This window comes from Laetiporus sulphureus (genome assembly GCF_001632365.1).
Source record: "Laetiporus sulphureus 93-53 unplaced genomic scaffold LAESUscaffold_35, whole genome shotgun sequence".
NCBI classification, from domain to species: domain Eukaryota; kingdom Fungi; phylum Basidiomycota; class Agaricomycetes; order Polyporales; family Laetiporaceae; genus Laetiporus; species Laetiporus sulphureus.
Window position 1 is genome coordinate 84,821 of NW_024468544.1, and position 14,018 is coordinate 98,838.

Consider the following 14,018-nt stretch of genomic DNA (forward strand, 5'->3'; position numbering starts at 1 on the left):
AAGCAGTGCAGCTGACACCAGATGATCATGCAGACAAGCCTGGCCAGCTCAGCAACCTTGGAAACTCCTTCCTGAGCCGCTTCGAACATCTTGGTAACCTTGCAAATGTTGACCAGGCCATTGCTGTGCAGCAAAGAGCACTGCAGCTGACACCAGATGATCATGCCAACAAGCCTGGCCGGCTCAACAACCTTGGAAACTCCTTCTTGAGCCGCTTCAGACATCTTGATGATCACTCTGCACTGGAAATAGCAATGGTTCAATATTCATTAGCTGCTAAGTCATCCTCTGGCCCCTTTTCTGTCAGGTTCCATGCTGGTCAAAACTGGATTAAATGTGCTTATGCATTGCAAGATCCATCTCTTCTTCAGGCCTATAATGTCACATTGACTTTGCTTCCAAACTTGGCATGGCTTGGATTGTCTTTTCCAGATCGCTATAGTGCACTTACTCAGGCAGCAAGTTTTGCTAGAGATGCTGCTGCAGCAGCCATCCAATATGGAAAATATGATACTGCTGTTGAATGGCTTGAGCAAGGGCGTTCAATTGTTTGGGAACAGCAATTGCAGCTTCATACTCCCTTTGATGATCTGCAGGCTAAGCATCCAACACTTGCAAGTAAAGTTTCTCAGATCTCAAAGCAGCTAGAACAAGCAAGCTATAGACTTGACATAAAGGAAGCCATACAAGAGACTTTAGAGAAAGAGGCTCAACAGCACCATGCACTTGCACAAAAATGGGAACTTTTGCTGGCTGAAATTCGATCCATACCAGAGTTTGAACAATTTTTGATGCCAAAAAAGCTGGCTCAGCTTTTGAAGTGTGCACATTCAGGGCCAGTGATCATTCTAAACTGCAGTCAGTTTCATTGTGATGCATTAATGATTGTGCCTGGCTCAAAAGATGTGATCCACCTTCCTCTTAATGGTCTCACCTATCAAATTGCACAAAATCTTGAACTATCACTGAATTCATTGCTCAGAAATAAAGACCGCATCATCTCAAGTGTTATTGATGAAGATGACATCACTCTAAGCACAATGCCCAGTGAAACTCTTCATCAGCCTTGCCACACCATCTTTACTACCATTGACAGAGATGACAGGGCAGCAAAAATGGAATTTTCTGGTGATGGAGCATACTCTTCATTTGAAAGTGTACTTTCTGAGCTATGGTCCAAAATTGTCAAACCAGTCTTGGATAGACTTGATTATCAAGTATGCCTCTATTTCACTCCTTTCATTATTTGACACTGATGATTGAATTAGAAAAAAACTCCAACATGCTCTAATCTAAGTCGAATTTTTTGGTGTCCCACAGGCCCTCTGGCATTTCTTCCCATTCATGCTGCAGGCATATATGGAACAGCTGAATCAAATGTCAAGCTCTCAGAATTTGCCATATCATCATATACTCCCACTTTAAGTGCACTTATCTTACCATCTGAAGACGATATTCCACAGAATATTCATCTACTGGCTGTGGCTCAGCCAAGCTCAGATGGTCAATTCTTTCAGCTTCCAGGTACACAAAAGGAAATCTCTAAGATAAAGGATAGGCTTAACAGGCTGAGCTCTATGCAAGTCTTGCTTGTGGAGTCTGACGGAAGCAAAGATGATGTACTGGACAAGCTACAAAAGTGTAGCTGGGCTCATTTTGCATGTCATGGAATTCAAGACCTCCAAAATCCAGTTAATAGTGGACTGCAACTTGCAAATAATCAACGCTTGAAGCTATCTGACATTGTCAGAGTGACACATCCACAAGGAGGATTGGCCTTTTTGTCAGCCTGTCAGACAGCAACTGGTGACAAGAAACTTGCAGATGAAGCTGTCCATCTTGCTGCAGGAATGCTGTTTATTGGCTATAGTGGGGTGATTGCAACAATGTGGTCAATTCTGGATGATGTTGCCCCACAGGTTGCAGAAGATGTTTATTCTCAGTTGTTCACTAATGATAGCCCACCAGATCATAGGCAGGCTGCAAGGGCATTGCATTATGCAGTAGAGCGGTTGCAACAGGATCCTAACATGTTATTTTATAAATGGCTCCCTTTCATACACCTTGGTCTGTGAACATTGCTATTTAATGTGGTGGTTGTTTTCTAATGCCAGCGTGTAATTTTGTCATTTGCTGTACAAATATGTAAGTGTTATCAAAAGCCACAGTGTGCATAGTGTGGATGACAAGGAATATAACATCAAGAGTGATGTAGACAAAAAATGTAAGTATAAAATGCCACGAAGATGAATTAAAAACAGCATCGATAATCTAGACCCTACTGCTGCTACCGGAAGATGCAGATCCCATTGATGTGGAGGTGAAAACACTGGTGAACACTGTCATACCAATGCTGCTACTATGTGCTCCGCTAATGGTCACAGTACTCGACGTTGATAAGCAAGCTGGTGTCAGCAATGACAGCGTCTTCACTATCCTCCACAAAGCCACTGCGTTAACAGAAGCATCACCCTCTATGTACTGGAAGAACGTTACATTCCCCTAGCTGTCAAGCTGCATGAGTATCGCGATACTTACAGTGTACGTTGCATCGGAGTGCTTTTTCGTTTGATCGATATGCTGTCATCGTGTTCACCTCAACGTTGACCACTTATGTTTCCAAGCTGTCATCTGAAATGAATGCGAACTCCTGCTGCACACCCTCAGACTGGAACAAGTCTCTGTCTTGCCATGCATCGCAGGAAAACTGGTGCTGCCATTCGAGAGTGGGTATGCCTGCACAGTGGGTTGAAAATATGGGTCTACAATGAGACGAGTACAGGGTGATGTATATACGGAAGAAGGGCTCACAGTGAATAACAAAAGTCTTTGCTTCGCAGGCCTGACACCAGGCAAGTCTAGTAAGTCAATGTGATTGTGGGCGAGTGCCATTACCGAGTTCGAAAAGCTCGATCTGTAAGGACATTCATCCAAGAGAGTGCACTCAAACTTGTCATCCTTAAGTCACCCATGACCAGGTAGTATGATGAGTCGCCCAACAGCATGTAGAACATGTTGGTGTCGTGGTTCAGGATGGCGGTGAAGTCAAATGGGCTGAAGGAGCTGGTGATGATTGACTGCATAGACCATAACTTGATGACTGCGTCGTAGATGTAAACAGACGATGTGTCATTAGACTAGGCATTCATAACATAAATGGTCTTGTAGAACTATGCGAGGTAGCGCGTAATGATTGTGCTATCAGATGAGCTACATGAAATATAGTATAAAGGCTCACGAGCACCCAGATGTAGTGATGGAGCCCATCGCGGTGCCTGGAAAGTACAAGTGTAAGTAAAGCATTCACGATATAGCTCGATCACCGTGGTGGCAGAACCTACTTCGCCGAGGTTCTGAGAATACGAAAGTGACGACTCCAAACACGATGATTGACGCTGCCTCTGTCATGCCAGAGACGCACAAGCAACTAGTGGTCGCATTCACTGATCCTGATACATCGGACGAGGTCTATCTGCTCACCCCTATGGTTGACACGGATTCCTCAAACGCAGATAACGCGCAAGCGAAAAGTCGTCGCTTCCAGTCGGATTGCTCGCTACTCGCATTGAACAGTATAGTGGCAGAGGCTGCTGGTTCTGCTATCAGAGCCTCTGATTAACATTCAGGAATGAGTAACTTAATGTAGACCTTACCTGACTATCAATCACCACAAACGTCCTTGCCAACGACGTACTGTTCATCGATGAAATGATTATGAATGCACAACAACGAGAACACCGATAGCATTGCGATAACCTGTCCAAAAATACAAAACCCTGATCATGCACACATCCAACTTCGTTACGCAGTAAGCGCATTCGTAAGGTATCATTATGCCCGCGCAACCGCTACGAGCTCCCATCTGTGATCGCACATGCATTCAGTACAAAGCATACACGAAAGATGGAGATTGAACACTCACACACAGCACGCGCCACCGCAACCAAGAACTACTCTCCAACGATTCTACCACGTCATCCGCATCAGCACTGATCCTCCTGTACTAGAGCAAACACATTCACTCACCCAACCACCCCCATCGCAGCCACACCCGCCAGCAGTGCACACAGCGTGAGAGCCTGCCGGCTGACACTAGAGTGCCACAGATGTGGGTCGAGCACAAAATCACCCACGAGCATCTCAATGCACGCCGCATATATGAGCATTCCCGCCGAAAGCGTGGACATCACGCCCGTGAGCAGTACTACTTTTACTGGAGGTCAAACACAGAATCAGACCGAGACCAAGAAGATAACAAGACAGGAACACGCACCTCCTTCGCTTTCGCCAGGCCCGAACACCGCCAGCCCGATGGCGATCCCCACGGGTGTCGTGACCGTGAACATCAGTGCCAACGCAGGCTTGAGCACCCGTTCTAGCCAGCGCGCTCACTCGTGTTGCTTCTCTGCCCACCCGAACAAAGACAATCAGTGAGACCCAGAAGAAAGCCGAAGATAGAAACACGTACCATCCCCTGCGGGTAGCGTCGCGATCCAGATTTCGAGCGAGAGGCCCTCAAACAGCTGGTGAAACATGATCGCTGTCACCAGAGACGCTAATCGGGGGTGGGTGATCAGCTCGATATATCGAGGAGAAGACGGTAAACTGATATGCACTGAATTCGGGGCCTGAGGTAATCGCGAGCGTGAGCCCGATGACGAGCAAGTGCAGCATGATGCCCATCTTGAGCATCTACCTCTGCAAACTCGCCATCAACCTGAGCACTCCGGACGAGATGAGAAGGACGATGCACCAAAATGCCAACCACCTGCCTCTGCCGTCTGATCTGCCCTTGAGCTGCGTCCTTGTCCCCATTCCCACTCTCAGCCTCCGCTCCTCCATCTTCATGCTCATGCATGCCCCAGTCCCCGCCTCATGATTCCATGTCCATATGCAAATGCCCATGAGCATGCACATGCTTCGTGCCATGCCCGTGCGCATGCCGACACTCATGCTCCCGCATAGCACTCGCACCAGACGACGTGCAGCTCTCTCTACTCTTTCCATTTCCATTTGCCACCCTACAGTCACTGGACCCTGACTCTAAACCTGCGTCGTCCCCACCGAGCCCTAACCAGCCTCTCCATCCTCCCTTGGCACACGCATGGTACTCCGCATGAGACCTGCACTGTTCGTGCCGATGGTGCCCACCCATGAAAATCTCATCTCCTGGACGATTCAGCTCGATGGTCATTGCCGGGGGATGCGGGGGATGCGTCGAATGTGGGAATGTATGTGCGTACCCGACCGGGCGTGGGTGGCCGTTTGCGTTGGTGCCGTACTTGACGGGTGGTGCAGGATTTTGGGAGGACACAATGAGAGGCATGGCCTCATCTACCTCTGCCTCCCTATCCTCATCCTCATCCACCTCTTGCTCAGACTCGGGTGACGCGAGCGCGAGAGGTACACCGAAAAGGTGGCTCGCTCCGCCTTCCTCGTCCTCTTCGTCTTCTTTTTGTCCCTGCCGATCGTTCGGCGTCCCATTCAAACACTCAGGGAGCTGGGTTGGAGAGATGGTAGGTGAGGATGCGGGAGAGAGTGAGGGCATAGAGCACGGCGAAGGAGGCGCGGAGGCATACGACTGGAGGCGGTCAACGTACGAGGTAGTGATATCTGCAATAATAGGCAAGATGTTAACGAGGAGAACGAAGGCAGAAGGAGCAGGTTGGGAATGTACATTCGACGAGAAAGATAAGGAGTAGGGAGCTCAGCCTGTGCAGAGAATCGTATCGATGCATCATGAACAGAAAGACAGATAAAACTTACACGATCATCCCCACCCACTTTGACATGCCATACCTCTCCTGCACTTCGGGGTTCATCAAGGCCTCGAACACGTCCTGAAGGAGGTGCACAAAGGCAGTCACCAGAATGATGCCTGTGCCAAAGTGCTTTCCAACGAAGAAGACGACGCCCGGGATGCAGATGCCGGGGATGCGGCGTGAGAGAACAGGAAAGCATGATGCTGCCAGGAAGTCTAATCAACAACTCTGCGCAAAAAAACTGAATGAAGACTACACGCACCGAAAAGAGAGACAAGAAAGACAGCAAACATGAGCCACACACGTGTGTGCACCCATTGCACTGTCGAGGTCGCTTCGTCTGACACCGTCCATGCGCTGAGTGACTGAGTTGGATGGTTGCTCGAGCCGTCGAAGGCAGTTTTTCTCCCTAACCTTTGGAGAGGCCAGCCATAGGCATGAGGACGGGATGTATAAATTAATGTCATGGAATGTGAGATGGCTGCGGGGCAGATACGGTCCAAAGTCGGCCCTGTAATAAATACGGTCAGCTGAGAGCGTGATACTCACAAAAGGTATTGACACATACCAGTGTCGCACGGTATGTTTTTCCTACAGGTCCGATTAGCCTCAAGTGTTTGAGAGACGAGCGGTGAAGGGAGGTGATGGGGAGGCGACTTGGAATAGATGTTGAAGAGGGAGGATGGGGACAGTGAGGACCACACCGGTTACCTAGGACAGATTTGCTTACATAACTGGAGGGATATTTCGGGGACCAATCGGATCGACTGTAACAGCCTAATTGCCGGAGTTGTGGCCAGCAGCGCTGAGCATATCCATACTGGTCGCCTCTTCTTCTCCTGAATATCCTAATGAATGTCCAGTGAGATTCTCGTGGGTAATTCCAATAGCTTGTTGATGCATGGCAGAGACGTTTGACAGATCGATGACAGCCAGGATAAGTATTCTCTGAGTTTGATAAATCCCGGGTTCATCCTTCAGACGGGCGACAAGCAGGCCATATACCTTGGAAAGGAAATCAAGTACATCAAACAGTGAGAAGCTCGTTCTATGTGTGTCATCGACCGAGAGAACGACTGACACGTTGTGCACAGAGGAAGTAGTGAAGCAACCAAGGGAGTGCATCCGAACAGTCAGCGCAAACTGATTGGATGCATTCAACAATCTAGGTGCTGAGCCAAGGCATTCAACAACTAGAAGACTATCAGAATGAGTATACTCGGAGTTCGATGAGGTCCAGATGCTGCAAGTAATAGGCGATACGCAGGCTGCATGAGACCGTCAGTGAGAGAGAAGAGTGCTGGGCCAGTGAACTCAAGCATGCGGGCGGACTGAGTGCAGGGTCGGGGGAAAAAGGATCAGCACATTCAATGGGCAGAGGGTCCTCATGTGCATGAGACTGACAGCGACAAGCACCTTCAAGAGACATCATGCTCCGAATAGCCCAAGTTGTGATGCATACATGCATGAAGCCATTGAAGCAATCAGTAGTAGCACATCCAAAAAAACATCCACATGCCAGCAAGAGCACGATCTGGACGACCGCTGCCCAGAACTCATGCAGTTATTTCAAGGCTGGTAAGCAATCACATGATCTCTGCTAAGGCTTGGGAGTGCACCTGCTAAGTAGCCACTTGGGTGGAGTTGGCGTGGCCATGTCGGTTCCAAATAACAGAAGTAGCGAGGGGCCAATACGATGGACGAAGACATGATTCAATAAAGCGAGCTTGGTATTACAAAGGCAGATAGCATGAATGAAAGGTATTGCGAAACTACAGCTTCCACACATATTCTTCCACAATCTCAGGTTGTGATAAATACTCTCTGGCTGGACGCTATGTCCAATGCCAAGAACTCCTCCCCACTGGAGAAGTCACACAACGCTATAGCAGTCGCATATAATATGATATAGTTTTCATAGAACAATAACCCATGCATGACAAAAGGACATGGTTCAGATGCTGAACCTCGTTCATCATCTACTTCGTAAACTGCCATGGCCTCAGCAGGGGTTGCACCGTCAGAAACACAATGAAGGATGACAATAGGTGGCTGATTTTTAGAATATTGCAATAGGTTTGACAAAGAGATATCAATGTCTGTGTAGTCATAGCGGTTAGTTTTAAGCCATTTAAGAGCATCTAACACTGCATGATAACACACCATCAATGAAGTGCGTTTGAAATCAGCAGCAACCGATTTGCATGCTCCTGTAAAAAGAATGGCAAGGATGTCATCCATATCTTTTCGAGGAGCAGGAAGAACATCATACACTTTGTGGATAGGCTGGGAAAATCCTATCACGTTCGCGATCATTTTTCACTGACCCTTTGAGACCTTTACAATAAAAGCATTGTGTCGGACTGTGGCAACCAACATGCATTCAACAAAAGTAAGGCGCTGCAAACCCTCCGGAATGTCACCGATCCAGAGTCCATTTGCTAGGGCTTCCTTCGATATTGCTTTCTTTTTATGAACGACGCTATAACAAGTACAGCAAACATCCACAGTACTCGAACCTTTCAGGACATGCACCGCAGGATAATAAAGAATCAGTTCAGAACAGCTTCAAACAGGGTCGCACCTGCGCTTTTGTTCCAATCTGGTAACTAGTTCATCTGGTCAAATCAAAGGGGATAGAAACATCATGATCGCACGAGTCCTGTAATGAAATCCACTGCGATCGCACAGGGTAAAATTGCCATCGAAATGAGACATGCCACAGCAAACATACATTCTGTCAATGAAAGGTCAGGGGCAGACGAATGCGTTGAACAATGTACTGATACTCACCAACTGAAATCCACACCGCAACCTTGAACATGAATAAACGGATGGGATCTGTGCGAGGTGATTCAGACATCGGAATGAGCAGCGAACTAAACGCAAATAGTTAAGGGTGTGTCACTATAGGTGTATGGCAATGCAGAGGAGAGCACGAATGCTCGGACCACACAAACCAGTCCCTATCCACAGTAGCGATTACATAATTGACCCCTATCCAGCTTAAGACCTTACGTAAGAATTCAACTTCACCATCGTGGAAATAGCCAAATATACATTCTGTTATTTGGAACATAACACCAGGTTGGGAGTGCACCTGCTAAGTAGCCACATAACACCAGGTGCACTGGTACTACGTCTCTTCTCGCCTCCCGTCCTTCCCCCGTAAATACATCTACATGCAGCTCGACATCTATGGCGCGGCAAAATTCATATCCCACTGCCATCACTATCTCATCATATGCCGCTCGCATCTCTTCCCCGTTCCCTTTCGATCTACATGCCTCTGACGGAGCAGCACGGCCGACAGACGTCCTATACAGAGACGGCGTAGCAGGATCATCTGTGCGGCATTGGAGTAGAAATGGACAGTCAAAAATGAATCCGGCTATACCGTATGGTGGAGAGAATGCCAGAAGTGACGCATGTGTGACCAGACGCGTCAGAACGCGCATACATACTCCAGCGCGTGACTGAGCATGTCTGCTGTTCTGCTGGCTGTATGTGCCTTGGATTAGTCTCGCCGAACCTCTCTGGACAATGATGGACATGCTTTATGAAATTCAGGACCTTGACGTGTCCCTCACGTGACACGTCCAGAAGAAATGGCCACCCAAGGCTCCGAAGGTTCACCGCGAGTACATGTCTAGTGCCAATCAACGCAAATGACGTCTATTATATGCTGTTATAACGTCCAACCTCCAACCTCCAGATATAGATGACATGTTAGTGCGAATCGTGATGAGTGTAGCGATCGTAGCGTCATCGTAGGCGCCCGCCTATCCAAAAAGAAAAGACAACCCAGCACCGAGCGGTGCGACCGCAGCCTGGGGAAACAATAGCAGGGGTCGCAGAATGTGTTAAAGAAATGCAGATGCAAGGAAAACGATATCGTGAGTTCGTGGCCAGAAATGATGCATATGCGTTGTAGTGGTAGTGATGGGGAAACCGGCGGAAAAGGGTGACGAAGAGTGTGGCGTGCGACAGCCCGACCGGAGAGTGATGAATGATAGATGAGGGGACAGACAGAGCCATTCACGCGTGGTTGGCGGGGTCCGCCTGTGTCATCTCCTTGACGGGCACTGGCATCGGCTTCGTCGGCGCGTACTTTGACTTCTTCCTGATAATAGGCCCATACTTGAACAGCACGAACGGGATGGGCGCCATGAGCAGCGCGATGAATCCAAGAAGAGTCGACGCCCAGCGCGAGTTGAGCCGCTCAAACATCTGCGTAGCGAACATCGGGAAGCCGGCGCCGAAGCACGACCGCACGACGGTAAGCGAAGCGAGCGCGGACGCTGCGACGAAGAGGTACGCGTCGGCCACGTAGTTGAACAACGCAAGAAAAATCCAGACGATGCTCCATCCGAGCGGATAGCCCGCGATGAGCGCCGCCCAGAGCGAGATGCTCGGGTACGACGTCCAGCCGAACCAGAAGAACGAGGCCATGAACATCCGTGCGGCAAACATCGCGACCTCGAGCCGTTTCTCGGGCAGCACGGGGTGCGGTGCGTGCTTTTTCTGCGAGCGCACGTACCGCGTGTTGAAGATGAGCGGGTACTACGTGAACACGTCTGTGCAGCCGCCCAGGAAGATTGGCAGGAACGTCAGACCGAAGAGGCCCATGCTGAGGTTGTGCCCCTCCAAAAAGACGACGGAATAGGCCTCGAACAAGAGGTCCATGCAACCGTACACGAACTGCGCGCGACGTGAGCCGCCACGCAACAGAGGATGGAAGGAAACAAGCACTTACGCTCATGCACAAGGTGGTGGCCATCAACATAGGTTCTCGGAAAAGAGCGATGAACGGCCTTGCGAGAACGTGTTTGAGGTGCTGCCCGATCGACGACTTCTGCTTCGCCATCGCAGCCCAGTACCGATCATTCCCCGTCTCCTTGCGCGATCTCTCCGCCTTCCGCGCCATGAGATGCATGACACTGCAGGCATGAAGGCATTCATTCCTGTTGCAAATGCTCTGAAAACGTGTTCTAAAGTGTGACCTATGCAACACTATGCCCTAATTAGGCAACTTTACGTCCCAAAAAGGCAGTTAATTACAATTTAGTGTCAAAAACGAACGATCGCAAATGCTTTCATGCCTGCGGTGTGAGGATCGGCCTACGCAGTCACAAATCAGTGACGGTACTTCAGGAACGTGATGAGGACATACAACAAGGCTTCCGGCAGCGTGGACGAGATCAGAATCAGACAGATACCAGCAAAGAACATCAGCAACCAGTAGAGCCATCGCCAGGAGACCCCCTGAACGCTCATGAAGCCAGAGACGATCGGTCCGAGAGTGAGGCCTGTGAGCGGTGCGAGAGCGAAGAAAGCCAGAGCCTCTCCACGGTTTCCTGCATCCCAGATATCGGACACCAACGCGCTGATAGTGATGAGAATCATTGTGGACTATCGGCAATCATAGCTACTCACCCGCTATTGGACAGTGCCGCAGAGGTACCACCGAGGAACCGAGACTAGGATTGACGCGGTACTTCACGAGAGCGCGCAGCCACTTGAAAGCAGACGCATACCACGAAGGAGATCATGAAAATCATCCGCAGCGCGAGAGCCCACCGGCCGACGATGGAGCAGAACAAATGTGGGTCGAGCACAAAGTCTCCCCAAGCATCTCGATGCATGCCGCGTATATGAGCATCCCCGCCGAAAGCGCGGACATCACGCTCATGAGCAGGATCACTTTGATTGGAGTGTAGAATGAAGAATCAGATCGAGACCAAGGAGACAACGAGACATGGGCACGCACCTCCTTCGCTTTCGCCGGGCCCGAACACCGCCAGCCCAATGGCGATCCCAACGGGCGTCGTCACCGCGAACATAAGTGCGAGCACAGGCTTGAGCAACCCGTTCTCGCCAGCGCGTTTGCTCATGTTGCTTCTCTGCCCGCCCAAACAAAGATCATCAGTGAGACCCAGAATAAAGCCGAGGAGACACACTTACGATCCTCCGCGGGTAGCGTCGCGATCCGGATTCCGAACGACAGGCCTTCAAATAGCTGGTGGAACATGATCGCAGTGACCAGAGACGTTGAGCGAGGGCTGATCAGCTCGACATGTCGGAGAGAAGACGGTAAACGGGGCACGCACTGGATTCGGGGCCCGAGGTGATCGCGAGTGTGAACCCGATGACGAGCGAGTGCAGCATGATGCCCATCTCGCGCATCTGCCGCCGCGAATGCGACGTCAACTTGAGCGCTTCGGACGGGATGAGAAGGACGACGCACCAAGACGCCGACCACCTGCCTCCGCCGTCCGACCTGTCTCTGAGCCGCGTCCTTGCCTCCATGCCCGCTGTCAGCCTCTTCGCCCCCATTCTCATGCTCATGAATGCCCCGGTCCCCGCCCCACGATTCTATGTCGATATGCAAGTGCCCGTGAGCATGCACATGGTCCAGTCCATGCCCGTGCGCACGCTGACGCTCATGCTCCCGCATAACGCTCGCGCCGGACGATGCGTGGCCCTTCCTACCCTTCCCATTTCCAGTTGCAACCCTGCAGTCACTGGAGCTTGATCCTGAACCTGCGTCGTCCCCACCGAGCCCAAACCAGCCCCTCTGCCGCATGAGACCCGCGCTGTTCGTGCCGATGGTGCCCGCCCTTGAAGGTCTCATCTCCCGGACTATTCGGCTCGGTGGTCAACGCCTGGGGGCGTCGAACGCGGGAATGTGTGTGCGTGCGCGACCGGGCGTGGCGGCCGTTCGCGTTGGACAGTGCAAGATTGCGGGAGGACATAACGAGGGGCGTGACCTCATCTACCTCCACCTCCCTATCCTCGTCCCCGTCAACCTCTCGCGCTCGCGTCACCTGCAAGGTGACTCGCTCCGCCTTCGTGATCTTCTCGTCCCTTCATAAGGTTCGGAGTCCCAATCGAAGGTTCAGGGATCTGGGCTGGAGAGGATGTAGGTGAGGATGCGGAAGACAGCGAGGGCATAGAGCATGGCGAGGGTCGCGCAGAGGAATACGACTGGAGGCGGTAGACGTACGAGTTGGCGATATCTGCATTGATAGGAACGACGTTAGCGAGGAAAATGGAGATGAAAGGTGCAGGTTGGGGATGTACATTCGATGAGAAAGATAAGGAGTGGGCAGCTCAGCCTGTGCAGTGAATGGTATCGGTACATCATGATCACAGGAGGACAAATATAACTTACACGATCATTCCCGCCCACTTTGACGCGCCGTATTTCTCCTGCACCTCGGGCTCATCGATGCCTCGAACGCGTCCCAGTGGAGGAGGTGCACAAATGCGGTCGCCAGGATGATGGAAGGCTTTCCAAAGACTAAGATGACGCTCGGGATGCGCAGTGCGACAACGTTCGACTGGGGGCACCGACGAGGCGGCGGTGATCATCGTAGATGCCGAACAGATGCGCTCCTCAGATTGCGTGGTTGGCCTTAGTCTCGCCTAGCGCCGAGATGATGCCTTGTGGAAACATCGCTCGCTACTCGAAGAAGTTTGTGTCGATACCATAAGAAGCTCTCGTGGGATGTAGAAGGGCGCCGCAGGTGTGAAAAGCCTTAGAGATAGTGACACAAGAGGAAGAAGCGGAGAACGTCGGGACGAGCATGCTGAAGACAGGGCAGGATAATGGCAGCGCGCGGCGCTGCTTGATGAATGTAGCATTGAATGCGGGCAACCGCCGGCATGGGTCGAGAATCTGCGGCGGTACGAGTGCACTAGTTGGTGTATATGGCCAAGTGTCCAGACGATTATCTTCCTTGACTAGGACGCGAGCGGCCATCCATATCACGAAGAGGTGCTGAATAGAAGCAGAATGGCAGTGTCTCAAATGCGTGGTAAACACGTTCACGACAGAAGGAAACTATACTTCGGGCGATATGAGTACAGGATAACTGTGCGTGCACTTCCATGCTTCCTTGGGCGCCGACCACTGCCTCGCTCGAGGAACTCGAGGAACAGAATGCGCGCCACTGAGTGCGTCGTTCAATTCTGCGCAGGTGATATTCACCTTCTACAAGTGCGAACGTAAGTCCCATCCTCGCACGTAACAGTGCGCGAGATGAGACACAAACCGCCATGTTGCACAGATTGGAAGGGAAAGAGTGCGAGCATCTTGACGAGCGTCCGCGTCCTCGTTCAGCGCTTTCAGCGCTCAGCGGTCTAATACAATTTACTAGTACATATGATCCTGCCCATCAAACATGCGCTTGCGAGCTGTGCATAGCCCACCCACATATACTTAGCCTCGCGAACCTCACACCCCTTTCCCTT

At 50.8% G+C, this 14,018-nt stretch overlaps 5 protein-coding genes across 5 annotated transcripts; all 5 read right to left on the minus strand.

The window, feature by feature from the left end:
• Nucleotides 1–3,950: 3,950 nt before the first annotated feature.
• LAESUDRAFT_761393 (Zinc/iron permease) lies at nt 3,951–6,055 on the minus strand (the record flags this gene model as incomplete). The annotated part of the gene is made up of 10 exons (XM_040912906.1): nt 3,951–3,966; nt 4,027–4,213; nt 4,274–4,375; nt 4,469–4,555; nt 4,617–4,692; nt 4,754–4,872; nt 4,948–5,613; nt 5,678–5,712; nt 5,767–5,965; nt 6,025–6,055. 10 exons carry the CDS (start codon nt 6,053–6,055, stop codon nt 3,951–3,953), a joined length of 1,518 nt encoding a protein of 505 aa, XP_040761783.1.
• A 1,510-nt stretch (nt 6,056–7,565) lies between these two features.
• Nucleotides 7,566–9,316, minus strand: LAESUDRAFT_715788 (uncharacterized protein; the record flags this gene model as incomplete). Its single annotated transcript, XM_040907189.1, has 9 exons — nt 7,566–7,814; nt 7,926–8,059; nt 8,090–8,244; nt 8,347–8,380; nt 8,497–8,499; nt 8,556–8,641; nt 8,723–8,759; nt 8,863–9,108; nt 9,223–9,316. 9 exons carry the CDS (start codon nt 9,314–9,316, stop codon nt 7,566–7,568), a joined length of 1,038 nt encoding a protein of 345 aa, XP_040761784.1.
• Nucleotides 9,317–9,421: 105 nt separating this feature from the next.
• On the minus strand, nt 9,422–11,168 carry LAESUDRAFT_786335 (MFS general substrate transporter; the record flags this gene model as incomplete). The annotated part of the gene is given in 4 exon segments (XM_040913887.1): nt 9,422–10,325; nt 10,338–10,463; nt 10,519–10,702; nt 10,939–11,168. 4 exon segments carry the CDS (start codon nt 11,166–11,168, stop codon nt 9,801–9,803), a joined length of 1,065 nt encoding a protein of 354 aa, XP_040761785.1. The 3' UTR covers nt 9,422–9,800.
• LAESUDRAFT_316494 (uncharacterized protein) lies at nt 11,025–12,598 on the minus strand. Its single transcript, XM_040901982.1, has 6 exons — nt 12,010–12,598; nt 11,873–11,948; nt 11,727–11,824; nt 11,533–11,665; nt 11,199–11,465; nt 11,025–11,119 (listed from the first exon to the last, which is right to left on the minus strand). Exons 1-5 carry the CDS (start codon nt 12,394–12,396, stop codon nt 11,320–11,322), a joined length of 840 nt encoding a protein of 279 aa, XP_040761786.1. The 5' UTR covers nt 12,397–12,598; the 3' UTR covers nt 11,025–11,119; nt 11,199–11,319.
• On the minus strand, nt 12,482–13,315 carry LAESUDRAFT_316399 (uncharacterized protein). Its single transcript, XM_040901981.1, has 3 exons — nt 12,937–13,315; nt 12,846–12,880; nt 12,482–12,781 (listed from the first exon to the last, which is right to left on the minus strand). The coding sequence occupies exons 1-3, from the start codon at nt 13,134–13,136 to the stop codon at nt 12,567–12,569; spliced, it is 450 nt and encodes a 149-aa protein (XP_040761787.1). The 5' UTR covers nt 13,137–13,315; the 3' UTR covers nt 12,482–12,566.
• Between the last annotated feature and the right edge of the window lie 703 nt (nt 13,316–14,018).